The sequence below is a fragment of the Phaethon aethereus genome, assembly GCF_964289735.1.
Source record: "Phaethon aethereus genome assembly, chromosome: 1".
Lineage (NCBI taxonomy): Eukaryota > Metazoa > Chordata > Aves > Phaethontiformes > Phaethontidae > Phaethon > Phaethon aethereus.
The window spans coordinates 23,248,160-23,276,058 of record NC_138575.1 but is presented as its reverse complement, the minus strand read 5'-3'; the positions used below and the strand labels follow the sequence as shown (position 1 = coordinate 23,276,058).

At 41.7% G+C, this 27,899-nt stretch overlaps 1 protein-coding gene across 1 annotated transcript in view; it reads left to right on the top strand.

The window, feature by feature from the left end:
* Window positions 1–27,899, top strand: part of MAPK12 (mitogen-activated protein kinase 12) — a gene marked incomplete at its 3' end in the record, with an annotated part of 40,697 nt that overhangs the window by 2,085 nt on the left and 10,713 nt on the right. The window contains exons 3-6 of the mRNA XM_082013981.1: window positions 10,173–10,231; window positions 12,917–13,028; window positions 25,315–25,344; window positions 27,073–27,120. Coding sequence (XP_081870107.1) covers window positions 10,173–10,231; window positions 12,917–13,028; window positions 25,315–25,344; window positions 27,073–27,120 — 249 coding nt within the window. The remainder of the gene's footprint in view (window positions 1–10,172; window positions 10,232–12,916; window positions 13,029–25,314; window positions 25,345–27,072; window positions 27,121–27,899) is intronic.

The following is a 27,899-nucleotide window of genomic DNA, read 5'->3' as shown; positions in this document are numbered from 1 at the left end:
ATAGCCAGTCATTGCCATGTAATATTATGGCATTGACATTGTGGGTACCAACAATATCCAGTTTCATTTTGAAGAATAATCTGTGGGATATCCTGACTGTCCAGAAAAAAAAGCAGAGCATTTTGTGGGCTTAAGAACCTGTGTACCTGTTAACATTTTGGTCTGAATCTTTTAATACATTGATCACTGTACTTGATTCCTTTGAAGTAACTGGTTCATAACCACTGCTGTATATGTTAAAGAGTTAATGTTTGCAAGGAACTTCTGTGTCATGCATGGGTTTTCATACTTGCAGCATTTTCTTTACTGAACGTCTGGGAGCAGAGCAGCTCGTGCAGTTGCCAAGCTCCTAACTGTGTCCAGAATTTTGAGATTATTTTTCTTCCATTTCCCAGAATAATCTGTTGGGTAGCATTTTCCACTCCTGGTGGTTTTTATGCGGTGTATGCCCTTCAGGACAATACTCTGGAACCCCTCCAGGGACTCGTTTGATAATTAAAGAGTCTAGAAGAAAATGCTCACTGGGGAACTTGGGCACAATCTGTGAAAGTTACAGATCAATATATATGAAGGAAGGGAATAATTTACAGTCTTAGGAAACAGTTTGGGCCACAGAAAGAAGAATCTGTTCTACATACTAAGGAAAAGTTTTACCATGAAGTATGGCATCTATTCATTAGAGAACAAAGACTGAGTAAATGATGCTGCAGGGGTTTGCAGGCACCGGTGCGGCAGAAGCTGACTACTCCACCCATCCACGATGAGGCTGAGATAGCAGTACAGCCTGTCAAGAGAATTTCCATCCACCATCCCAGCCTCACACCCTTCTCTCAGTTGTTTCACCCACGGTGAATTAGGAATAGTAACAACGCCTTTTAGGATTTCTAGTCCCTGAGCTGATCTTGGGATACTCCTTTAGCTGCTCCACCCATCCAAAATTAAACCAGAGCGGCGATATCATTCCTCGTCAGGATTTTCAGCCCCTCCTTTGACCCACCACCATTCTGTCAAAGAGCCAGCCTCTTTTTTGCATATTTCTACCAAAGGATGGATTTACAGGCAGGCAGTCAGGTCCTTTCCGACTGACATCAGCAGTGCCCAGTGTGCTGTGTGCACCTTTAATGACATGTACCGTAGTGGCAGGACAGCTGCCCGTTCTCTGTCGTTACCATCGTGGCTTCCACGGGTCTGGACTTTTGAACGGTCCACACTCACGTGGGTGCATATCTCCTTATAACAGGAACCAGTAGAATAGAACAGCAATGGTAGTATCTTTCCTGATTTTTCTGCTAATACGTTACAGTATGCTTCTAGGAAGTAGCAGCTATCTATCTTTCTGGTGGTACTATAAATACAACTGCTATTAAAAGTTAATAAAACTGAAGTAATTGCTTCAAAGACCACAATAAAATAGCGATGCCACTATTATCTCTGCCTTGGGTGTTGGTAATCTAAGTATGTAGAGGAGGTGGTGTGTGATAGCCGGTCTAACAGTACTGCCACTATGGATTAGATTTGGGATATTGTTGCAACGATGCACTAATCTGCCAGTATAAATCTTCATCTTGCTTTTTTTTCTACTTCCAGGATATAAAATTCCAAGGTTCTCTTTATTTGATAGTTAAATTACATCCACTTTGCTCTTCTGATCTGTTTTTCTTTTAAAATTACTTCTGTGATCGTGATGCATTTGGTGTTGAAGAGTGTGATGTTCTGTTCGTTTCACCGTGATTGCCTCTCGATGGAACATCTCTGCCCTTCACAGCTTTCGGAGAAGCGGTGTGTTAAGCATGTAGCAATACATTATCATAGTTTATTTAACCTTATGCTGTATTCAGAGTGATGGAAGAAATTGTAATGGGCTGACACGTTGTGTTAAAAATAACATCTCTGATCCTCCATTTAAGGTAGCAGAAGATACCATTAAACCCGTGCCACAGTGATACAGTTCATCAGCGTGTCATGCTTCAGTGAAGAAAATGGAGGAAAACTTCTGTTTAATACCCTGGATGACCTCCATTATAGACCCTTTGAGGAATATGCTTATCTCCTTAATGTGGAAGGGTTGTAGGATGACCAGGAGTCCTGTAAAAACAAATATAGGAGTCAACCTACTGAATTTTGCTGGAGTTGTATTTTACCTTGTAAGGAAGTTAACTCATAGGTCAATTTGCTTGTGTATTTAGGCGTTTTCAGGAAGAGGCAACTGCGGTTGCTGGCATGACCATCTTTCATTACATATTCTCCCTAATGGCTCTTAAGCAGGACATTACTTACATGTAGTGAGGAATATGTCTATATAAACCATGCCACCTTGGGAGCGTGGGACTTCTCATCAACCCTTTCCAAACACATCCAGAGGAGAAATGGTGCTGAGGGCAGAGGCAGTGTGTGAAGAGGATGAGACCTGCCTGTTAGGAGATAAATCACTGTCTTTAATGGCACCGGTATTTTTTTTTTTTTTTTTTGGTAGGCCTTTTAATTTGAGAGGATCTGGGATTTTCATGAACATCATAAGCTACTGCTGCTGCCTAAGAAGCAGTCTAACCCAGGTAAATTCCTCAGACATTGCCGAAAAGAAAAGTTAGTTTCCAGTGGGATAAGCTGCTGGATCACTGTGTAGCTATATAAACAGACCCTGGCACAAGAGAGGGAATGGTGTAAAAATGAGGAATAAATACAGCTAAGGCAAAATGAAGAAGCCACTGGTTTTGTTGGGGTTTTTACTTCATTTATTCATGCTAACTTGAAGTATTCATCCCACTACAGCCTTAGCAGCTCTTGATTATTCCTTTGGCATCTGCTGCATCTTGTATAGAAGAACAGACTGTTTAGGAAGCTTTTTTTCAGTAATGCTGCTTTTGTTCCCTGTTTCTTTCCATTTTGAGTTCAGTTAAAGTGAGGACCCTTAAAACTATCTATTGTGGCTCTGACTTTAAAACAGTGAAAATACGGCCAGTGTGCTAACTTTGGCCCTGGCGTTGGCTCTCAAACATTCGCATAACTCTGTACTCGTGTCTTCTTCTGAAGTTAATCGAGATGTCCGCGTATGCAAAGCTGAACGTAGATAAGTAAGCAGAGATGCAGACCGCTGGTTTCGTTTGGCAAATAACTTGGATTTTGTTATGCCTTTGGACTGGAAGTGATACCATGATACCCGTTTTTGTTGAAACAACTGCATCGTGACTCATGCTGGCCCAGTCCTGGTGCCCTTCTCACCTCCCAGTTTGCTAGAGAAGTTTGGAAGTTGCCAGCAGGAGCGCAAAATAACTGGCGAGGGGAGATGGCACTGAAGGGAGGGAGACAAAAGCAGCGGCTCGTGCTCATGCCTTGTGTCAGGACAGAGTGTGGATTTTTTTTGTGGTATATGCAGATGTGTGTGTACATGTGGATATACCTATGTGTACATACAAGCACATACAGTCATTCTGACCCAATTCTACCAACTTAAATTCTGAATGTGTTCCTGGCGTAAAATTTTTGACAAATGCCTGTTAAATGTTTCTTGGGTCAGTTAATACTCTACAGATGTTTTCTCTGCCTGGAAACCCTGTATGTAAGAGGCAACTGCAGTATTTGTTTAAAGGTACTCTATATTATGCTCTCATTCATTGCTCTGAGTGGAAATTACTCTCTGGTGTATTCCCACATCTGAAGACCAGTGTGTGTTTTGCATTATGAGAACGATGTAGCTTTTTTTTTTTCCCCCCTCCTTTTGGAAGGAACTCAGGTATCCAACAGACACCAAATTGTCTGTCTCTATACAGTTAACGTTCCTGAGGATGATGCAGGCTTCCACTTTTAGGCTGGCTAATATTTAATTCTGTCGACTTCTTTATTTTGAAAAAATGTTGGGCTTTTTGTTTACACCTACACAATATCAACCAAGGGAGGAGTTTGTTCCAGAGAAAATAGTGGGGCTCTCTATGTTGTTGCCTGAGAAAATCTTCAAAATGTCACCTTTTGCTGTTCATCTAGCCTGATGTGAGCACTGGAAGAGCAACAGCCTCTGCAGGGTGCAAAATCAGACCAAGAAGGGAGTTGTAGATGAGCGATGCCTTTACAGAAGAAAGCATGGCTACTGTGTTAGAAGCGGTTTCCCGCAGCAAGTCCTGCAGGACTGCATCAGCTAAAACTTCACGTCCTTTGGGCACACAAGTGCCAGTAAAGTGCAATTCAGGTATCCTGGCTGGCGATGGCAAATCTCCTTATGGGTCCCTATGAAAGTAAAAATACAGTTATAACTGGATGGTTTATTGCTGTCAAAATGTTGTAAGGGAGAAACACTCCTGGCTGCTTTTCTGTGGTCTGAAAGCTTAGCAGAGCTAGGGAGCTAACAGGGCACCGGAGTCACTTATTTGGGAACTCAAAAGCCAATAAATCAACACAGTGGTATCGGTTGTCACTTCTGCTTATTTTCACAAGCCTGCCCAATAGGTCTTTTACCTACCTGGGCTTCAGCTGATAGCCATTTATTCACCCCCGCCAGCCTTGGGTACTAATAAAGCAGATATGATCAGCCTGGTCCAGTAATGAAAATAAGGAAGACAGCACTGAAACCCAAACTTTCTCTTTGGATTGCCATCCAATCCAGAGATGAAGATGTGCCTGTCCGCAGGATTTGGATCTGACCGCTGTCACATATGGATCCTTTGAAAGAGGAATGTGGCGATGCTCGCGGGTGCAGCTCGTGCCTGCCGGTGCAAAGGAAAGGAGCTCTCCGTCCGTCAGGAGGCATCCCTCGTGCCACGCAGCAGTAATCGGTGGGGAAGAGGTGATCGTGCAAGCCTTGTGCGTGGGTAGTTAAAATTGTAACAAGATTGAGACTTCTTAGTGTAGTAAAAGGATGCAGGTGCCCTTCTCTTGTGGAACAGCGCAGGGACATGAAGTTGAAGCTAACCCTGCAGAAAATTTAATGCAGCATAATATTATGTTATGTTACATTAAGTTATAAAAAGTTCAGTGCACTCCGGCAGGGATGTCTCTTAAAAAATGTACTTGTGTTTGTAGCGCGAGTGCCAAAGCCACTCAACTTCACTGTGTTTTCATGCGTAACATCCGCAAGAGAAAACAGCACTTAATATATAAGACATAACCTACATTACTTACTAATTTATAGAAGATCTGAGTCTTTCGTTGGTGTGCTGCTGCTTACATCAGAAACTCTCCTTTACAGAAACGCAGTGGAGTGGTCCTTGAATAAAAGTAATCCAATACATGAAAGTACAGGGGAGGGTAGAGATGAGGAGCTCTTTGCTGTTGTGCTCCACTGCTGGAGTAACATTTGGAAAAGGAGGCAGCTGAGAAAGGAAGGACAGAAACCACCTTACCAACACAAAGCTGTTATTTATTTGTTGACGGTAGTTAAAGTAGGTCAGGGTAGTCAGTATAAATGTCTTGGCGGTGGCGATGGACAGTAACAATAAGGGCTGGAGATGCTGCCACCCATGCCCACTGGCTTCGTAGGGAAGTCACACAACCAACAAAGTCAATGTATGAAGCATACCTGTGGGAAACAAGTCAGACCAGTAGATGGGTAGTTTTGCTGTTGCTGTGGGTTTGCTTTGCAGGAAGGTGGGAGAGACACAGTATTACACTCTCTCCTCAAGATGCGAGCCAGGAAGGTACTTCAGGGGAGGCTGCAGAAACCCAGGTTGTTTTTCAGTCAGATGGGTTGGTAGAAAACAAGGTACATCCTGTGTGGGATAATTCATTGGAGAAATTGCTTTTTGGCAGAGTTAATGGGGAAAAAAAATGAGACCCTGAAAGGGCAGTGCTGCTGGTTTCCACAGATGCTTTTCATTGCCATCACAGAGTGTACTGGGTTCGTTCCTTGGACGTGCTTCCATCTCTGATAGTATCAGTAATTGTGCTGAATTAACACCAAAAATAGATCAACAGAAGGTTTCACAGATACCTCTGTTACCTTTCGTATAAGCCACACTATAAAAAATACATGATTCTTGTAATTGTTTTATGGTGGCTTACTTTTGTGCTGGGACATTATCTTCAAGTATCATGAATTTTTTTTTATAAATGTTGTATTTAATTCAGACCATTTTAGAGAGACACGGGATTTTCCGTCATATTATGGAGGAGGGAGTTTCCTACACTTTGTCCTGTTGTTTTCCTTTTCCTGAAGAAGTAGCTGGAGTTGTATCTTCCTTGGAGGATTTATTTTATCCTGTACCTCCTTGTGCTTAACATACCTGCAGAAAGCTGTGACCTAAATGGAAATACTAATGGCTCTGTTCCGGTACAGGAAAATCATCCCAAAGTGCAGCTATTAAATAAGGATCACTGAAGAAAAGGAAATGGGTCCCTCACTTTTATTTTTAAATTGATTAACTATTAGTATGCCTTACCATTTTGGATACTAAAATGGATTTCAGGGTTTTTAGAAAGCTTGCTTTGTAAAGCAAGAAAAAGAAGTATTGTGAAATCCTTGGCATGTTAAAAGAGTTTTCTGGTTTATTATTTACAATTTGCTTCAGCAGGAGCTGAGCATTGGTCTTGATGGTGTCCTTCACTGCAGAGAACTTGCAGCAATAATAAGCTTGTCTCCATGAGTTTGCAACCTTGCCTCAGAAGTAATGTATATCAGGCAGCATTAAGTAACTACCGGGAACTCTGTTTGCTTGAATGGAGCAGCAGTAAAATGGTAGTGAACTTCATTAAGTGCATTTTGGAGATGGTGTGCTCTTTATGGAAACGTATTCTTCATGCTCCCACGTTTCACAGCAGGCGCCTGATAATGCCTTGGTGCAGAGGTGGATGTGGTACAGCGGCCACACTCTTTCATCCTCTGCTCTGTCCCTTCTTTTTATTGTGGTGTCCCTGTGTCTTTCATTGCTGCATTCAGACATGGTGGGGTTTATTTTCACAGAATCGTAGAATCATTAAGGTTGGAAAAGACCTTTAAGATTGTCAAATCCAACCATTAATCCAGCGCCACCATGCCTGCTAAACCATGTCCTGAAGTGCCACGTCCACACGTTTTTTGAACACTTCCAGTGATGGTGACTCTACCACCTCCCTGGGCAGCCTGTTCCAATGTTTGACCACTTTCTCCGTAAAGAAATTTTTCCTAATATCCAATCTAAATGTCCCCTGGCGCAACTTGAGGCCATTTCCTCTTGTTCTGTCGCTAGTTACTTGGGAGAAGAGACCAATACCCACCTCACCACAACCCCCTTTCAGGTAGTTGTAGAGAGCGATAAGGTCTCCCCTCAGCCTCCTCTTCTCCAGACTGAACAACCCCAGTCAGTTCCCTCAGCTGCTCCTCATAAGACTTGTTCTCCAGACCCCTCAATTTTCTTATATTTCTTGCATAGGTAAGTGAAAGTATGGAGATATCTCCTTGAGAACAAGCAGGACTTCTGAAAAAGTGGGGCTTAATAGGGGAAGATGTGCATATTGCATAAGATTACTTTTGAAATGTTAACTTCCTCCTTTTTAATACTGAAGTCTTTGGAGAGCACACAACTTTTCTGGCTGTGTATGCTCTCTGTGTGTGCACACCTTAGGAAATGCCTGTAGAGCTGCAGTCTGTTCCACTGTTGTCACGTACATCTTCCTAATTCCTCTCTCCCCCCTTTCTCTCCCTGCCTCCACATAGAAATGAAAAACCTTATGTAAAACTGTCATACAAAAAAAAAATGAAAAAAAAAATCTTGCTGTAATCTTAGCACTGAAGGTATTACTTCAAATAATAACCACATCCTCTGTGGCTTTAATTATTGTTTTATGGCAGTTATATTATTCTTATTTAATTAGTTTCATAATACAGTCCTCAGGAAAATATATTAATTTTTTTTTTTCAAAGTTATATGTGGCTACATAGAGCGTTATAATTTTCTGTCTTTATTAGTTTTTCTATCTTGTTCAAAATTATGACATTTTGATAATATCCAAGCTAACTGTAGTAGTTCCCCTGAATGTAGAAAAGATAAAAATACGTGCAGTAAGGATTTTATCACAGTTGGAGATTTTTATTTAAAGGAAGTCGCCTTTCATTTCTTGCATTTTTTTCCTGTGTTTCTGCTCTCACTTCTCTTTACTTTCACGTACTTTTTTTAAAGAACTCTGTTTTATGGAGCAATTAAGATCTGGTAGTAACATCCAAAATCCATCTTGATTGTTATCAACATGGATTTTGCAGTCCTCCTTTTAGTACTTTGATGGTAACATCAGACAACGTAATATGCTGTTACCCCTGGTGTCTTTCTTGCAGTTTCTATTTTAATAGTTTTAGCTTGATACATAATCTGATGTCCTTAAATTGTATGTCTGTGGAGATAGGTCTGAATGAAGTTATAACCTCATAAACCTTATAAAGGTCATTAGTCTTTTAGCTTGCTTTCCAGCAAACCCCTGCTGGAGGTACCCCTGTCGACACAGCAGCCTGCACCTGGGAAACACCATGAGCAGTCCAGGGCTTCAGAGGCTTCAGAGCAGACAGAAATGGTCCTGAATTAGTAGCAGAAGTAGAAAAGAAGCAACTCTAAAAGCCTGTGCTTAAGCAGCATCCAAGCTGAGATCTGGCTTTACACAATTCCAGCTACATCTTTTGGAGCACAGAGTTCCAGTTCGATCTGGACCGACTGGAGAGTTGGGCGGAGGGGAACCTCGTGCAATTTAACAAGGACAAGTGTAGAGTTCTGCACCTGAGGAGGAACAACCCCATGCACCAGTACAGGTTAGGTGTTGACTTGCTGGAAAGCAGCTCCATGGAGAAGGACCTTGGAGTCCTGGTAGACAATAAGTTCTCCATGGGACAGCAATGTGCCCTGGTGGCCAAGAGGGCCAGTGGTATCCTGGGGTGCATTAAGAAGAGTGTGACCAGCAGGTTGAGAGAGGTTATCCACCCCCTCTATTCTGCACTGGTGAGGCCCCATTTGGAGTATTGTGTCCAGCTCTGGGCTCCCCAGCTCAAGAGAGACAGGGAACTTTTGGAGCGAGTCCAGTGAAGGGCTACGAGGATGATGAAGGGACTGGAACATCTCTCCTATGAGGAAAGGCTGAGAGACCTGGGGCTCTTTAGTCTGGAGAAGAGAAGGCTGAGAGGAGACCTTATCAATGTCTATAAATATCTGAAGGGTGGCTGTCAGGGGGATGGAGCCAGTCTCTTTTCAGTAGTGTCCAGTGATAGGACGAGGGGCAATGGGCACAAAATGCAGCACAGGAAGTTCCACTTCAACATGAAGAAAAATTTCTTTACTGTGAGGGTGACAGAGCACTGGCACAGGCTGCCCAGAGAGGTTGTGGAGTCTCCTTCTCTGGAGAACTTCAAAACCCGACTGGACATGTTCCTGTGCAACCTGCCCTAGGTGATCCTGTCTTCGCAGGGGGGTTGGACCAGATGATCTTCAGAGGTCCCTTCCAACCCCTACCATTCTGTGATTCTCTGTATTTAATTTTCTGGTGTTTAGTGAGCTTGAGAGAAGCATTGGCAGTTACCATAATGCATCTGGTCAGTTGGTATAGTTCTGCTGAAAACCGTACTAGTAGGAAAAACTTGGTGGGAAACCTGTTTTACTAGATTGTTAGTTCTCTGTTGAGTGATAGAATGCTTTTGTTTGACAAAAAATATTCTTCAGGAGGGCCTAAGGTATAAGCTGTAGTAAATCATATTAAGCTCTTGATAATTTACTCTCTATAAAAATGGTTTAGTTCTAGTTTCTTCTCTGTACTCCCAATTAGATATGGTAGTCTGTGTATCTGAATTACCCTGTTACTGAAATTAGAAGACGTTTAAAATGTTTTTGAATGTCAGGCAGCAGGCCCAGTGAGATGAATAGTACTTATGACTGCTTCAGGTTATAAACTGATTTTTCTGGTTTAGTTTTGGCAGTTCAGTGGTTCAAGTTAAAAGATACTCTCTCCTCTTACATAAGACTGTTAGCCTCTGAACTTTTTGTTGAAGTAAATATGTTTTTTTATTTTTTATCACAGGGTCAAACAGCCCTCAGAGTTATAAAATTTAACACATAATAAATCCTGGTGTTGCTAGGCACTACTTTAGGTATTCTTTCTGTCATCTTCATGCCTGTAGCTAATGTCTCACTATGGAAATGTTTTTGATTCTATTTTTTCACTTAATATGCAGTTCAGGATTTTTTGTGCTAAATCAGTATTAATCCATGGGCCTTTTTTCTCTCCCTTATTTTTAGGTCATTGGAATATTGGATGTGTTCACACCAGATGTAACACTGGAGAAGTTTAATGACTTGTAAGTTTTGAGTTGTTTGTGTTTGGGAGCAGGGCATTGTTGCTTGTGCGGGAGGATGGGTTGTTGCTTTTTTAAATGGAGAATTCCAAAATCGTTGCTTCGTGGATTTTTTTTTTCTGAATTTCATCTTAATATAACTTCTATATGCAACTTCAAAATTAGTAGTCTAAGGTTTTCAGGTGGTCATTAGAACCAGTTACCTGCCTTATAAGGTGTGTACTTCTTTCAGCCCTTAGTAAATGGCAGTTTGGTGGTTTCTCTAATCCACCTTTCAAGTACTGTCTCCTTACCCTAAGGCCCAGGTTGCCCAAACGATAGGACAATTCTTAACCCAAACAAGTAGGCTGAAAATGATGCTACACGACATGTCTCCGGTGCAATCCATCCTAATTCAAGGATTAATTCAAAACTGCTGATGCTGCTGAATTTTTTAGTTGAATTTTTTTAGCTGCCACTCTGCTCTCCTGCTCCTCTACCAGTGGATATAACAAAAATTGAACACAACGTCCCATTTCCTTTATGAAGGAATATTCAACATCCTTTCCCTGCTCATGCTTGTGTTGAACTTCTTTCAGTATTAGAAGTTCAGCTGATTGTAATGGTGTACAAAATCAGAAATGCATAAATCTTTATCAATTTAAGTCCCACTCTGCCAGCTGCTTTTCACCCCCTTCAGCTCTGTTCCTTGCATTGTCTGTGCTTGTATCGTACACAATGTGCTAGAACGGGTTGCTGCTCCTCATTTTGTGAGTTTTGAGTTTTAACTGGAACTTGCAAAGAACTTAAATGTGTTAGGCATCAAGTTCCCATTGAAGTGAATTATTAATCGGGTGCCTAACTTCCTCAGCTTATTTGAGGATTCCAGCTGTGGATTTTAAATACATTTTTAGTAACAAAAATAAATTTGCAAAGTTTTCAGTAGTAGGTGAAGTATTACAATTGAGCCCATAGTGTTTGATCCCATTGTAGTCCTGTTCCAATGGTTGCTTGTAAATTATTACTGAAGTTTATATTTGCAAACTCAGATAGAAGTGGGTTTTCCCTCTCTTACGTTTTGTTTGTTTCTTCACCCAGCTGGACCTCTCTCTATTTGACTGTAAGAGATTTGAAGTCATGAAGTTGTAAACTTAGCAAGTTGTGTGTGCGTAAAATACGGTCTTATTTGTCCTTCTCATCCTGTTCTTTACAGTGCTTAATGGTTATATATTGTTTTGAACTTTGTCTGTTCACATAAATCGCTATTCATGCAGAGCTTTGGGATTCGTACAGATGATGGCACGTGAGCAAAATCCTAATGAATGCTTGAAGGTCACTACCAGTAGGAAAAAACTCTATTTCTCTTGCCCTACCTCTTTCTACCTCTGTTTTTTCTAGAACAGTCACTGAAAGGTTTTTTATGGCTCACTCCCAATATTCATGACCTCTGGGAAAATGTATTTAATAAGTCTGAGGCGGGGAGAACTTAATACTCTTTCAACACTCAGGAACATCAACAAAGAAGTTAAACTCCATTTTCTAAGTCACTCGGTCTTGTGATGGGAAACATTTTGTGGGTTATACTGGGGGAGAGATAAGAAATGCCATTCTCTTCTCCATATTTGCTCTGTCCTTATATAGTTCCAGAATTAAATTGCTCATCTTTTGTGTCCAAAGGATAGTGAATTTGTCTGTGAATGCTGGGACTAGGAGCCTGAGTCCTGATCCCCAAAGTTGTGGGGAGAAGATGTTTGGTACCTAGGAAATGTTGACAATATTATCTATAACTCCTAGTGACTAAATCAGTGTCCCATCTCCCTTATGACTTTATATTAAATTTCTGTTTTCCTTATAGTTACAATTCTAATAGAATAAATGAAGTTTTCATACAGTTTTAATAGTAGAAATCAGCAGAATTACAATTTGCATCTTTTAACCAGAGGCAACCCATTTAAGTCTAAACAATAAAATTTGTAGCTATGAAACAATGATGAATCTGCTTGTCTTCGTAAGAACAGGAAGACTGATGACTTTATCCTCAGGTCCAGACATGACTGGCTCTGTCTGTGTTCAGACCTGACTTTAAGGATAGACTCTGAAGGATGAGTTTCCTACAAGCAGTGTGAAGAACAGTTTTGGATCTTCAGTGAAGATTAGCCTCATGCCAGCTTGACATGCTCAAGCTTTCTGTTGCTGTTGTCCCTTAGAGTACTAAGTACTGAAGATCCCAGTTTATGATCCCAGATGAAAATTAATGCAAGTTATTGTTGCCTCCTAGTTTGATCAACTCTATTTCTCTTACGTCTGACCTTGTCGATTTGAATGAACCATCTAGGCAGTTTGGTTGCTGCCAGTTCAAAGCTATGATCATAATCGTGAGATACATAGCATTGCATGAATGTTGTCATTTTCTGTGTAGGTGTCTTTGAAATATAACATGGCTCTTGGCTGGGTTCTTTCTAACTAGTTCGGAATCTGCGCTGTTCTGGTAACTGGCAACTTGCCATATTCAGTGACGGGGTTGGGCAATACCTCTTTGTGATAATCAAAATAGGTAAAACAAGAAACTTGGAGGGCAGGGGAATGATGGTGGAATCATTTGGTAAATGGAATGATCTATAATATTGTCACTGAACTATAACGTACAACTATGTTTCAATTTATCTGACAAATTAAAGTTATTCTGTCCTTCTTTCCTTTTTTTTTAAGTTACCTTGTCATGCCATTTATGGGAACAGACTTGAGTAAGATAATGAAGCATGAGAAACTAACTGAAGACCGAATCCAGTTCCTGGTATATCAGATGTTGAAAGGCTTAAAGGTTTGCCACTTTTACTGTTATTTTGATTTTGCAGTCTTTTTTCCTAGTAAACCATTATGGAGAGCTATAAACACTTATTTGATAGCAGGATAAAATTTGTCTTGCCTTGTATGGTAAAAATAATGACATTCTGCTTAGCAGTTGTTTTGTGATGATAAATGTTATCTGGGTTTTTTTGTATGATGGTTTTGTCTGTGGCTTTTTTCAAGCAAAAAGAAAAGATAGTTGTTCAAGATCTATATAGTATATTGATGCAGGATGACCTTGGTTTTCTTATTTAAGCACAGCAGAACTTCCTTGCTGTGATTTTTAGTTGCCTTCTTCCCCAGTAGTTGATTGTGGTGCTGCTTTGCCACACCTCTTGCTGTGGCTAGTTGGAGAGTGTAGAGACTGAGAATGAAACCACTGTTGAGTTCAGAGGCAGGACTCCACTTGACTTGAGCCCTCAGCTATGTCATCAGCTTCAAATTGCTGTCATTTGAAAATTTTTCCATGACTTACCAATACTAGTCTGATACACTGTTGCTAAGGCACTCTGCACCCAAGCTGCTCCAAGTATATCTTTCTGTGCACTTTTAAAGAGCATATATATGGGGGAAGGGGGTGTTATATACATATATATGTGATTGGGGGTGTGTGTATATTTATACCACACCTATGTATGGTACATATATAGGTATGGTATATACATATAGGTATGTTATAATGTACCATACATACCTATCACCCTATAGATGTGGTATTTTGGGGTGAAAGTCTGACCCTGAGAGGGACTGCAGATGCAGATGACACCAAGTTGGGTGGGACTGTTGATCTGCTGGAGGGTAGGCAAGCTCTGCAGAGGGATCTGGACAGGCTGGATCGATGGGCTCAGGTCAACTGTATGAGGTTTAATAAGGCCAAGTGCTGGGTCCTTCACTTGGGTCCCAACAGCTCCATGCAACGTTACAGACTTGGGGAGGTGTGGCTGGAGAGCTGCCCAGTGGAAAAGGACGTGGGGGTGCTGGTTGACAGCCAGCTAACCATGAGCCAGCAGTGTGCCCAGGTGGCTGAGAAGGCCAACAGCATCCTGGCCTGTATCAGAAATAGTGTGGCCAGCAGGAGTAGAGAAGTGATCGTGCCGCTGTACTCGGCACTGGTGAGGCCGCACCTTGAATCCTGTGTTCAGCTTTGGGCCCCTCACTACAAGAAGGCCATTGAGTTGTTGGAGTGTGTCCAGAGATGGGCAACGAAGCTGGTGTAGGGTCTAGAGCACAAGTCTTATGAGGAGCGGCTGAGGGAACTGAGGTTGCTTAATCTGAAGAAAAGGAGGCTGAGGAGAGACCTTATTGCTCTCTACAACTACCTGAAAGGGCGTTGTGGTGAGGTGGGTGTTGGTTTCTTCTCCCAAGTAACTAGCGATAGGACGAGAGGGTTGCACCAGGGGAGGTTTAGACCTGATATCAGGAAAAATTTCTTTACTGAGTGGTCAAACATTGGAACAGGCTGCCCAGGGAGGTGCTGAAGTCATCATCACTGGAAGTGTTCAGAAAAATGTGTGGATGTGGCACTTCAGGACATGGTTTAGTGGGCATGGTAGTGTTGGGTTGATGGTTGGACTTCATCTTAGAGGTCTTTTCCAACCTTAATGATTCTATGATTCTATTTTATGATTCTAAGACTCCAAGCCCTGTTGATTCCTAGTGCTCACACTGGTTTTGGGAAGTGTTCAAGGACCACAGCAAGTGCTAGTTTGGTCCCTACGTGTTAGAATTCCAGTTCTGCAAAGTACTAAAGCTTATTGCTAAATTTAAATAGGTAAGTCATTGGGATGATTTCTAGGTTGAAATACCTTTCTGAGCCAGATGTCTGAATGTTTTCTGTGAAATTTAAAAGTACGTGTCCTTTGCATAACATGCATGTAAAGTTAAAAAGTCTCTGAAGTCTCCGCGTCTGTGACAGCTTTGATAAAGAGGAAGGACTGTGGATTTTTAGTGATAAATCTGAGTGGGAAGTGGCTGAGAGGAGCACAGGTGAATCACTTACAAGCCCAAACTTATGGGCACCTGAGTTAAACAGCTGTGAAAGATGTCAGAAGGGAGTCCACTGAAAGACAGTAACTTTTTAACACTTTTTAACAGACTCGCTGAGATTGGAAGGGACCCTGGAGACTCTGTAGTCCAACCCCCCTGCACAAAGCAGGGTCAAACTGAGCAAGCTGCTCAGGAGCTTGTGCAGTGAGATTTTGAGTATCTCCAAGGATGGAGACTCCACAGCCTCTCTGGGCAACCTGTTCCAGGGTTCAGTCTCCCTTACAGCAAAGTAAGTTTTTCTTAGGTTTAAATGAAAATTCCTGTGTTTCAGTTTTTGCCCATTGCCTCTTATCTTTTCACTGGGCACTACTTAGAAGTATCTGGTTCTGTCATCTTTGCCGCCTCCATCAAGTTATTTATGCACATTGGTAAGATGCACCATGAGCATTTTCCCAGCTATAAATCCTATCTGTCTCAGTTTCTTTTCCTGTATCAGATGCTCCAGTCCCGTAATCATCTTCATGGAGTTTCACATGATTTGCTTCAGCATCTGTCTTTAACTGGGAAGCCCAGCACTGGATGCAGCACTCCAGGTGTGTCTCACCAGAGCTGAGAAGATCTCTTCCCTCAAGTTGCTGGCAATCCTCTGCCTAATGCAGGAGGCTTTTTGTCATCTTTGCTGCAAGGGCACATTGCTTATGTTCAATTTGTCCATTAGGACCTCCAGGCCTTATTCTGCCAAGCTGGTCAACCCCCAGGCTGTACTGGTGCATGGGATTATTCTTTCCCAAGTGCAGGATTTTGTTGAACTTTGGTGAGTTCCTGTCGGTTCATTTCTCCAGCCTATGGAGGTCTGGCTAAATGGCAGCACAGTCATCTGGTGTATGAACATTCCTCCCAGTTTTGTATTACTTGCTGACTTGCTGATGGTGCACCCTGTCCCATCATCCAGGTCAGTAATGAAGATGTTAAACAAGACTGGGCTCAGTACTGACCCTAGGGGAGCCACTGCTAGTGATGGGCCTCCAGCTGGATTTCCTGCCACTGATCACAACCCTTTGGTCCAGGCAGTTCAGCCAACTGACTCAGTCAACTTTGATCTAGGCAGTTCAGTCCACCTCATTGTCCGTTAATCTAATTTGCACTTCCTCCGTCTATGGGGATGTTATGGGAGAGAATTTCAAAAGCCTTGCTAGAATCAAGGCAAATTATATAGACTGCCCTCCAATCATCTACCAAGCCAGTCATCTTATCACAGAAGGCTAACAGGTTAATCAGGCATGATTTTCCCCTTTGTAAATCCATGTTGACTACTGTCAGTCACCTCCTTGTCCTTGTTATGTTTGGAAATGGCTTCCAGAATTAGCTTCTCATTACCTTCCCAGGGAGTGAGGTGTGGCTGACTGGCCTTTAGTTCCTTGATCCTCTTCCTCCTTGCCCTTTTTGAAGACACAATATTTATTTTCTTCCCATCATAAGGAACATCTCCTGATCACTATGACCTTTCATATATTATTGTGTGGCCTCAATGACATTAGCCAACTTCCCTTAGCTTTCATGAGTGCATCCCATCAGGGTCCAGGGACTTGTTTCTATCCAGTTTGTTTAAACATCCCCTAATATGATCCTCCTCCACCGAGGGTAAGTATTCCTTGCTCCAGACTTTCCCAGTGGTCTCAGGGTCCTAAGATTTCACAAATATTACCAGTAAAGCTGGAGGGAAAGAAGGCATTGAGTACCTTGGCCTTTTCCATGCCCTTTGTCACCTAGTTCTCTGCCCCTTTCAGCAGTAGGCCTGCGTTTTCCCTAGTTTCTTTTTGCTTCTGATGTACATGTAGAAGCCCTTCTTGTTGCCTTGCGTGTTCCTCACCAGGTTCAGCACCAGATGGGCTTTGCCTTTCCTAACTCCATCTCTGCACACTTGGACAGTGTCCCCACATTCCTGCTGCGTGATCTGACTCTGCTTCCACCTCACGTACGCTTTCTTTTTATGTTTCAGTTTCCCTAGGAGCAATCAATTTGTCATTCAGGCCTCCTGCCACCTTTGCTTGATTTTGTCTTCTAGTGCCTGTTTTTGTAATGTGCTGGCACTGTACGCTGTGAAGGTATGGAAGGATGCATAAAAGACTAGAAGTGACAGTTCAGATTTGTTCTGAACTGTGTAGGAAAGCTTCATCTTGTGATTCTTCCAGCAAGTTGCAACTTAGCTGGAGCGTGGCATCTGCGGAAGAATAATAATTTCAATGTAAAATTTTCTTATACTTGAACAAAAAGTATAACCAGACTCCATCCCTAAGTTAGTTGTGGGGCTTCTTCACGATTCTTTTTTTTTTATAATAACCCCAAGTATAAACCCAGTTAAGCCCAACTGTTAATCCCCTACTCTTTCTCAGAAATAATGTTTTTATTCATCTCTCTTCTGTCTTGGATCTTATACTTCTGCAGACTGCAGAGCCAACAGCTGTAGCAAAACAACATACCTTTGACTTTTACTGACTCTCACAAGGATGATTCTAAATGTATTAGCTGTCATATACTTTGTATGTTTTTCTTCCTCATCTTTCTGCTAAATACTGTTCATCATTGCAACTGCTTTTTTCTTCCTCTATTTGGCTTTTAAAAAATGGACTGTGATTATTAAAGTTCATATCTTACAACACAAAAAAAAAAAGATAGTCTTCTAGCTCCCTGTCCACCTATAACCTGTATCAATATGATATGAAAATGCTTCTCAGTCTACATTGGTACTGCAGTTCTTAAATTACAGTGTCTGCTTTTTGGGTGTACAAAACTGTCGATCATAAAAAGGCTATTACTTCTTTATCTTTTTTTTCTTTTGGTGACACAATTCCAGGAGAAGAAAAACCTTGACCTAGCTCTGCAGGCTTCAGCCAGGCTCTCCTGCAGTGATGGCTGTTTAATTCTCTTTGCTGCTCTGGAGATACGCGTAACGAGGCCATGGAACGGTGCTGTCTGGAATTGAATGTCGTTCCTTGGTGCTGCTTGCACTGCACAATTTTGGGTTTATGGTCCTGTGCCTGCAATGTAGAACGTATGGGCAGACTTTTCTCCGTGCTCATACAGAGATAAGTGGAGTCGGTGTGCTGGAAGGTGTGTTGCATGGGGATGTGCAGTGGAAATACAGAACTGGTTTTGATACAGGAAGGTTTGGCACATCCATCAGTATGCTGATTCTTCCAGGTCTATATTTGCATTGCCAAACACTATTAAAAATAAATAATATCACAGGACAGTGTGCTGTTCCTGGACAAGAACATCAGGAACAGTGTACCCAAGATTCCTTTGTCTCTTAGTACTTAACAGATACAGAAGGGCAAATAAATTGTTTTACTCCCATCACAAAACTTAGTAACTATACTTTGTTGTTGAGTCCTGCATTAATTTCTCTTTGACCGTACCTCAGATTTTGTGTTCTTCATTCAGTAGATTTTCACTCACACAGCCTTTTATGTATACTGAGTAATTATCCTTTTTATTCTACATTTGTGCATTTAAATGCTGTAATTCCCATTATGAAATGCAGAAACTAAAGCCAGGTTAGGGGAAATTGTCTTTATTTAAACTAGAGGGAATTTACCTCCAATCTGGTCTTTGAACGTGGAGTTGTTATTTCAGTTTTGTAGTTAGTTCCCTGATTACAAAGCCATGTCCTAATAAGCGTTTTCTCAAGGACCATGTAAGTGGAGTCGTCTGTTTCGTTACAGATAACTGTCTGGGAAACAGGTTTCCAGCAGAATCATGCTGTTCACCAGAGATGGAAAACATCATTTGGGCTAATTTTACAGGAAAGCAATATATGAACTATAAAAAATTAGCTTGAGTTGAGTGTAGTGGAAAGGATGAATAATGAATTTAATTCCAGTGAAATGGCTTAGAAACATACTTTGGTCCTGTTGGCCTAGCTTATCTCACCGAGGTGGATGGAGTGGAGTTTGTGGGTCTTGAAGGTTGACGCTGAAGCCTGTTGGATCAGTAAATGTGGAAGGCAAGTGGAGCAACTGTGCGTGCTTGACATACATCTGAAGAAAATGGAGCAGGTCTTTAAGGACAATGTGTTGGGTTTACATGGCCAGGTTTTAGTAGAGGGAGGGCTGCAGGGGTGGCTTCTGCAAGAAGACACCAGAAGCTGCCCCCATGTTGGATGGAGCCAGTTCCAGCCAGCTTCAAGACGGACCTGCCGTTGGCTAACCCTGAGCTCATCAGCAACTCTCATGGCACCTCTGTGATAATGTATTTAAGCAGGGGTAAAAAATGCCGCGCAGCAGCTGTGAGAGAAGATTGAGAAAACATGAGAGAAACAGCCCTGCAGACACCAAGGTCAGTGAGGAAGGAGGAGGAGGAGGTTCTCCAGGCACCAGATCAGAGATTCCCTTGCAGCCCATAGAGACAACCGTGATGGTGCAGGCTGCACCCCTGCAACCCATGGAGGACCATGTCAGAGCAGATATCCACACTGCAGCCCATGGAGGTCTCCATACTGGAGCACGTGGATGTGCCCTGCAGGAAGCTGCAGCCCATGGAGAGCCCATGCTGGAGCAGGTTCTTGGCAGGTTTTGTGGGTCCCCCGCAGGGGACCCACACTGGAGCAGTCTGCTCCTGAAGGACTGCATCCCATGGAAAGGACCCATGCTGGAGCAGTTTGTGAAGGACTGTGTCCCATGGGAGGGAACTCATGCTGGAGCAGAGGAAGAGCATGAGGAGGAAAGAACAGCAGAGACAACACGTAGTGAACTGACCACAGTCCCCATTCCCTATCCCTCTGTGCTGCTCAGGGTGAGGAGGTGGAAGAATCAGGAGTGCAGTTGAGCCTGGGAGGAATGGAGGGGTGGAAGGAAGGTGGTTTTAGTTCTGATTTTTGTTTCTCACTGTCCTGTTCTGTTATTAATAGGCAACAAATGAAATTAATTTTCCCCAAGTCAAGTCTGTTTTGCCCATGACGGTAATTTGTAAGTGATTTCCCTGTCCTTGTCTTGACCCACAAGCTTTTCCATTGTATTTTCTCTCCTCTGTCCCACTGAGGACGGGGAATAAGAGAGCGGCTCAGTGAGCACCTGGTGGCCAGCCAAGATCAACCCACCACAAAGGAAAAGAGCAGGAAGTTTTTGATGTAAGCTGCTATTTCCAGGATTTTATAAAACTGAGGGCAGTTCTCATTCCAGATACAAGGCAACGAGCAGGGATGCTGAGAGACTCCTAGTAAATTGGTTTCTCTGGTCTCTGTAACTGTGTTAGATCTTTTATAAGAAGTGGTTCTCCTGAATATTTTGTCTCTTAGAATCATAGAATAGTTTGGGCTGGAAGGGACCTTTAAAGGTCATCTAGTCCAACCCCCCTGCAATGAGCAGGGACATGTTCGACTAGATCAGGTTGCTCGGAGTCCCGTCCAGCCTGACGTTGAATGTTTACAGGGATGGGGCACCTACCACCTCTCTGGGCAACCTGTGCCAGTGTTTCACCACCCTCATTGTGAAAAATTTCTTCCTTAGATCTAGTCTGAATCTGCCTTCTTTTAGTTTAAAACCATTACCCCTCATCCTATTACAACAGGCCCATATTTTCAAAGAGCACAACTGTCCTTACCTTAAAATTACCATCAGGAAATAAGACATTATTCAGCTACTAGACTTTGGTATTTTGTCATTCCCTATTGCACGGCAAACATTTGAGAACAGTCTTTACTGTATCTGTTCAATTGAATTTTGGATTCTTCTTGAACCAATTCATCCAGCTGCAATAATACACCTAGTTGGAAATATCTTTAAGAAACAGGAGTGGTCCAGTGCTTGAGGAACATTCTTGCAGCACTGTCCGTGCTAGGAAGTGGGTTAAGCTGAAAGCAGTATTGCTAGCATGCAGAGAAAAAAGAGAATGGGTCAGTAATTTGTTTCGTCTTTTACAGGTATTGGTAAGTTAGCTGTTTAAGAAAGGATCTGCCTAGTTTTGCATGAAAATCTTTTGCTTTTTAAGGTCTACTGTATCTGTATTAAAGACAGCCCATCCGTGTTTACTTAGACCGCTTTTTGATGGGGTGGGGGAATAAAGCATGCACTTAGCTAGTGCTCAGTTAAGGCATTGTAAGGGAAAAATACTTGCAACACCTGGGAAGAAGGAACACGCAACTCTGTAGATCTTTGTTGTAAAACTCTTTCAACTTCCCAAGCTTAGCCTCTCACTTCTATAGTGCATATTATTTTTTGCACCTTTTAACCTTGATGGACTCTTTTGGTTTTGGGGTTAAAGGTGATACCCGCAATATGTATCTGTCCTTTGTGTGAAGTACATAAGCACTTTACGGTATGTGTATTTATGTCTGGCCAAAGGCTAGAAGGCTCTTCCTTTTTGTCACATTGCATACTCCTATTGTAAAAACCTGTTTGCATGTGACAGTTAAATGCATGTTAAAAAACCTCTGCATGAGTGAAGGTATAAGAGAGATTTTTGCTAAGCCCTCAAGTCAGTTCCTTGCAGGCTTCGTTTCTGCATGCTACCTGTAGACTGGTTCCGGATTTGTTGTATACCAAAATGCTTGACAGGCTTGATCTAAAAAAAAATAAAAATATAAATTGAGGTCAATAGAAAGTTCATACAGAGTTGAGGAAGATTTGTATCAAGCCCTCAGATCTTTGCTCAGTAAGTCTGTACAGTCCTTGTTTGTCGGTTTCTGTTCTTGCTATTTTACTGTCTTCTTTCTATAGAGAATTAAATATTCATTTCCTTCCGTTGGCGAATTTGGTGAATTCTCATACCAAATTTATCAGAATTTAACTTCATCTGTGGTAGGGAAAACCTATGCGATTTTGACACCACTTAAAAACAATGACGTGCCTCTCCTTTGTCTGCTTCCCAGTTGGGCCTTAGTCTGGCATTAAATTTTACTTAAAAGTATGAGCTTGCAACTTGGAAGGACTTTCATCATTTTTTTGTTTGACAGAGAAGCTATGTATTGTCAAAGAGTACAGAAGGCAAGCTGAACAGAAGTGTCTTTATGTAGGTGGAAAAGGGCTGGAGCTTCCAGCGCTTGCAGCATTGGGTCCCTTTTCTGCAGGAGTGCCAGTGGGTTCCTGTTCCCAGGGGTCTGGGAGGGTGGGGGGCAGTCCTGCTTCTTTATTTGTACAGTATTTGAGGATGGGTGGATGGCTCTTGGGCCATACAAACACCTGTTCAAACTCCTTTTGCCACACTCACAGGAATATCTACCTGCTCTAGTTTCTCTCCTTTTGTCATCCCTATTCACTGTCTTTTGTTCACGTTTCTGTTGTTCTTTCTGCTTCTGTGTTTTCCCTTCCCCCTCTCACCCATTTCCTCTTCAGTTTTTCGTTCCCTGCCAAGTCACTCCTCATTTTCATTTTGCATGCTGCCTAGAATACTTTCTCCTGAGTCTTTTCTAATTCCCTTTTGATTAGCTTTTTATTTTCTGTAGAGATTGCATATACAGACAGGAATGCTTAAAATTTAGACAACTGTTGGATAACTTCCTAGCATAATCTGAAGCTTGCATTCAAGTACTTATGCATGCTACCAAAAATTGTCTTCAGGATAATACACAGATCTCCTGTGCTCCAAGGCACTCTGCTCACGTTAACCGGGTTCTTGAATCAAATATTGTTCAAGTGAAGTGGTAATAACATTGTGAAGGATATGCCTGCTCTGGTCTGGATGTTTTTGCCATGTTAAGCATGAAAAATCTGTCAATAAATGGATAATTTAATAAGGAGAATCAGTAAGAATAGAGTCCTGTTTCAGAAAGTTATTGAACTAAAATGGGTAATTTTCTGAGTGAAGACTGACGTCATTCCCGTGCTGCTACCTGCCAGTAGATAATAAAATGCAGTTAAAAAAATACTGCTGTTGTTAAAGAAACACTGCAGCACAGCACCAGTATTTCAGCTTATGGAAGGGCTGATGTGTACATTAGGCACCAGGAATAAGTGTGATATCATGTAATCTCAGTAGTCATGTATTAAGAAGAGTGTTTAGAAAATACGAGTTCTCAAATTGTTAACATGATTTTGGTGCTGCAAACGCTCATGAAACCTCAGTGGGGTGAGAACACCAGTGAAACCACAGTCTTCCTCCAAACAGGTGAGTTTTACTTCAGCTAAAACTCCGAAGGGTGCAGTCCTTTTATTTGCTGTTTCTTCATGCCACGTTCTTAGGTGCAGAAGTTCCTGGTTCAGCTAGTTGTTTCCTTACTGTGTACAGTCATACCAGCAAAAATAGCCTATAGAATATTTTAAGCATCTGCTCTGGAAAATCAAGAGGCTTCAGTAAGAAGACACTGAAATGATTTAGAATGCAAGTAGACATTCATCAAGAGGCTATTAGCAGAAGACATCTTTTTCCTCGTTTCAGAGTCTAACTACTTACAGATTCACTTCTTTAAAAAAAAAAAGAGTATATATATCCTTTGTGGTACAAATTACAAACTTCCTCTTTCTGCATCTGGTTCCTCCCATCCCGATCCACTTCATGCACATCCATGACAGATACAGCATTTCATAGTTCTTCATTTGCTGTAGCGGTTTTACAGCCTACGTTCTGGGGAACAGCCCCTTGTGTCTGCCCCAGGAAATCCTGTGAAGCATTTTGGCATTTCCTACAGGTGATGTTAAACCTTGCCTAACCTGCAAGTAATATGCAGCAGGAACTGGTCTACCACAAAGGCCAAGTCCTGCACGGCTTCGGGCACGGCAGTCAGCAGTGCGCCCACGTGGCAGCGGAGCCCTGGTCCGTCTTGGGCTGGATTGGTGAAGTTGTAGGCATGGGGCCAAGGGAGGAGATGTTTTCCTCTCTGTGCGGAACCTAGGAGACCACATCTAGAGCGCTGTCAGGTGTAAGAGAGGAAAAAGTAAATGATGGAGTTGTAATTTTTGTTCAGTCACTGCTTTAAAAAATTGGTGCCTTAAATCCGGGTTCTGTGCTGCTTAGGTTGTTTGGGTTTTGTTTACATTCAGAAACCTAAGTCTGAAATGCACATTGTATCCGTCTGAAGAAGTTGGCTTTGATTGGTAGCTTTGCTTTCTTTTCCCTTATCCCTTCATCAAGTGGACTATGAGGATCCCTTTGCGGAGGGACTGTTGCGTTTACAAGGTTAATCGCTCCTCCTCCTGGCTGGTGGGGAAGAAGACAACGGTTGCTGGGGCTACAGCTGGTTGGCAGTTACCCTGCAAAGTTCAGGGCTTCTGGGCATCTCCATGAGACCACCCTGACTGTCTGTCCCTGGTTGGTCTGAGAGCTGGTTCCCAGCAGCTCTTTTCCCAGTTGTAGTCTCATTCTTCAGGGTGGAATAAAATGAAAACTCTCCAGGTGGAGCTGGTGGGATTCCCATCTCATCCATCTTTTGGGGGGAATTTTTAAAAAGCCTTTATTGTTCTCATGTTGTTTAGTGTCAGTAGCATGAGCTGCCGTCAGTAGTATGGTCTGTGGGGTTTTCAGATGAGCTCCCCACACCTGAAGTGAACAGTAGTAGCATGTCCTAAGCCGCTCTTGGAACGCATGTCCTCAGTTCAGGACAACTTTCTGTATTTCAATCCTTTCAAAAGAGATGCCTATGTCTGAACTAGTTACTAGAGGCTCCATTTATTGTCTGTGATGAAAATAGAAAATAGGGCATCACTGAGCTGGTGAGAGGAACTGCGTACCTCAGTGGGGAGCATTTGGTGACGGACATCTGTATTTGGTCAGGTGTCTTCCCAAAACAACTAATGTTAGGTGTCCAGTTTGTTGGTTTGACTTTTGGGAACCCTTAAGCAGGTCACTGGAAGGGTGATGAAAATGTTCGGGTAAAGGAGGGTGTCTTGTAACATGACTTCTCGATGGTTCATTGAGGAAGTATTGAAGCGTGTAGCAAGACTGCTCAGCTAAGACCTTGACTGGCCTTCATCCTGGTCTTAAATGATTTTTTAAAACTCAGTACTGCTGGACCATTCTTTTGATACATACATATATCTAGCAATGCCAAAAGTGAACTGGAAACGGGGTTTTATATGGGAAGAATTAGAAAAAACTATGTGATCTGTTGTGGTACTCAAACAGATTTACTGGTTTCTTGTTATTGGGAGAGGGGAAGGGAAAAAACACTAGTTTAATTATCTGAACATTAAAACATAGCTAAAAAGATCTTCGGTGCAATAAATAAACATTTTCTGATTTCAGACTACTTTGGCACTATGCAAAAGTACTTCACCCCCTGCCCCAGACAACTTTTTAAAGTCAGGACCTCATTAACTAAAAAATACTTTCTCTTTTTACAGTATATTCACTCGTCAGGCATAATTCACAGGGTAAGTGGAAATAATATAAAAGATGCTTATATTCTGATAATGTGAGTGGTATTTGTGTATAAGCGTGCTCATAAACATGCCTGAACTTCTGTTTATAGTGTCTCTCTTTATAGAGTTTGATGATGCCTTTCATTTCTTGTTCAATAGGAACAAAAGGTGGTATGGCTACGTCAGTGTGATTTGGCCACTCAAGTTGCACTGAATACAGCTTAGATTTAGATTTCTTAAATTACTTTGTGAAGTTGAGTTGTAAGTCCCCACAAGAGCAAATAGTATCTAGTATCTAAACTGAGATGGGTAAGAGTTTTTTCTGGCTTTTTTAAAAGTTAAGATTAAACTTCTAAAATAATGTTTAAATAATGTTTAAATGTTGTTTAGACATCATGTTAATGTTCAAGGAGGGGGCCAGGGGTAATGGAAACATAGAAACTGAAAAAATAGTCCAACATTTTAAAGCCTCAATTTTTTCTGAGAGAAATTAAGCATATGATTCTTTTTGAATCCCCACTCTGTCTAAAGTCCACTTAAAATCACTTTTGCACTGTGAAGGAGTTCTGAATGATGCCCTTGAGATACCAAGCATCATAACTTCCCCCAAAACTGCATCAAAACAGTAGAAACTGGCCATTCGTAATAAAATATCAGCAGTACCACAGAAAGTGCACATTGTATAGTAGCTTTAAGCTGGACGTGGAAACTACGCAAACTGCCAAAATAATGTAATAAATTTCTGTTTTGGCAACTGCTGTGATCATGGTCTAAATTTACTGTTGCTTAGCCTTTTTCTAAGCTCCCTCTTGATGGCTCTTGAGCTTCTTTGTTTCATTACGGTTCTTTGCGCCAATTTGTTTCTGTCCAAGGCCCCTCTGATCTTAAACCATATTCGTATAAAACAGCTGGATGCCTTTAAAAAAGCTCAGAGAGAAGATTCTTCTAAACATCTTGTGCGAAGGTGTGTCAAACAAAGGTTTGAAAAGCTGAAGAAAAATTTATTTATGATTTTTTTTCTTTCTTTTCATAACTTGTGAATGTCTAAGAGTTACTGACATTGCAAAATTTTCTTAGTCATTGCCAGTACTCTCCCCTTTGCTGATAAACTTAGAAGTACAACTTCTGAAGCCTCTACAGTAGCTAGAGGCATAGGGGAATTTTTTTTTTCATGTTGCAGTCTCCAATTGACTTTGTTAGGAAATTGATTATCTCATGGAAGAGAGCATAGGCTTTTATGTAAAATCTTGTTTGATTCCTTCAGTACTCCTTCTATGTCTATCAGGGTATAGAATCGTTTTAAAGTATATTTTTATATGCAATGTGTACAGTCCAGAAATAGTGAAAGAAATTTATTTTACTCCATCTCAGTATATGTGAATCCTTAACTTTGTGATATTGGTATTAAATGCCACAAATTTATGTCCAAACCCCACTCACAGTAAGATGAGTGAGTTCCTTCACTGGCAAGTATTTTCCTGACTTCTAGCAGGAAAAAAAATTATTTGTCTGGGAGAAAATGTACTGGAAAATAGCCAAACATATTCAAGTTTGTGTATTTGTTTATTTTATTTGCAATATTTAATTTTCTAATGTAGATTCATGACATCATTTTACCTGTTGCTCTTCTAAGTAGTTGTATGAAAACCATTAAACCTAAATGGAAGACAGAAAGAAAGTGTGCTTTATTGTTCTTGCTGTAAAATAAATAAATAACACTCATTTTAAATCTGATTACAGGATCTAAAGCCTGGAAACCTGGCAGTAAATGAAGACTGTGAGTTGAAGGTAGGATACATTTATTTGAAAAAACTGTCAGATGTAGTAGAAATACACCACAGAAAGCAACGGGTGCAACAGCAGTAGATGTCCTGGCTGGTTTCAGTGAGGGTCCAGGCTTTCAGCCCACAGGCTTTGAGGAGTCATGGAGAAATAGGAGACCGCTGGAAAATGAAAGGGAAGAGTATCAGATGGGTGGTAAAAAAAAAATTACAAGAAACTGCTCCATATAAGTGTTTTCCCATTTGTCTGACTTCAGTCACCACAAGGATAATTAAATACTTATTTAAGAAATAAAGCTCTGAAAAGTGAGAATCTGTTTGCCTCCTATTTGTATGTCCTTGACTGACATACATGTGCATTTCATACGAAGTCAGGAGGTGATGATCAATTTCTGAGATCATTCTGGAGCCAAGCACAAGAAATGGCTGTGCCTCAAGCTAGAAGCGTTGCCCAGGGTGCCCCAGCTGAAAACATCCAGTCCAGATAGGATGTTCCGAGAAGCTGGTACCCAACGCTAACAGGGGAGAAATGAGGATTAACTTTTAAGAAAGATGGGACAGGTTTTTAACAGGCCCTGTTGCAATAGGACATGGGGTAATGGTTTTAAACTGAAAGAGGGGAGACTTAAACTACACATAAGGAAGAAATTTTTCACAATGAGGGTGGTGCAACACTGGCACAGGTTGCCCAGAGAGGTGGTGGATGCCCCATCCCTGGAAACATTCCAGGTCAGGTTGGACAGAGTTCTGAGCAACCTGATCTAGTTGAAGATGCAGGGAGGTTGG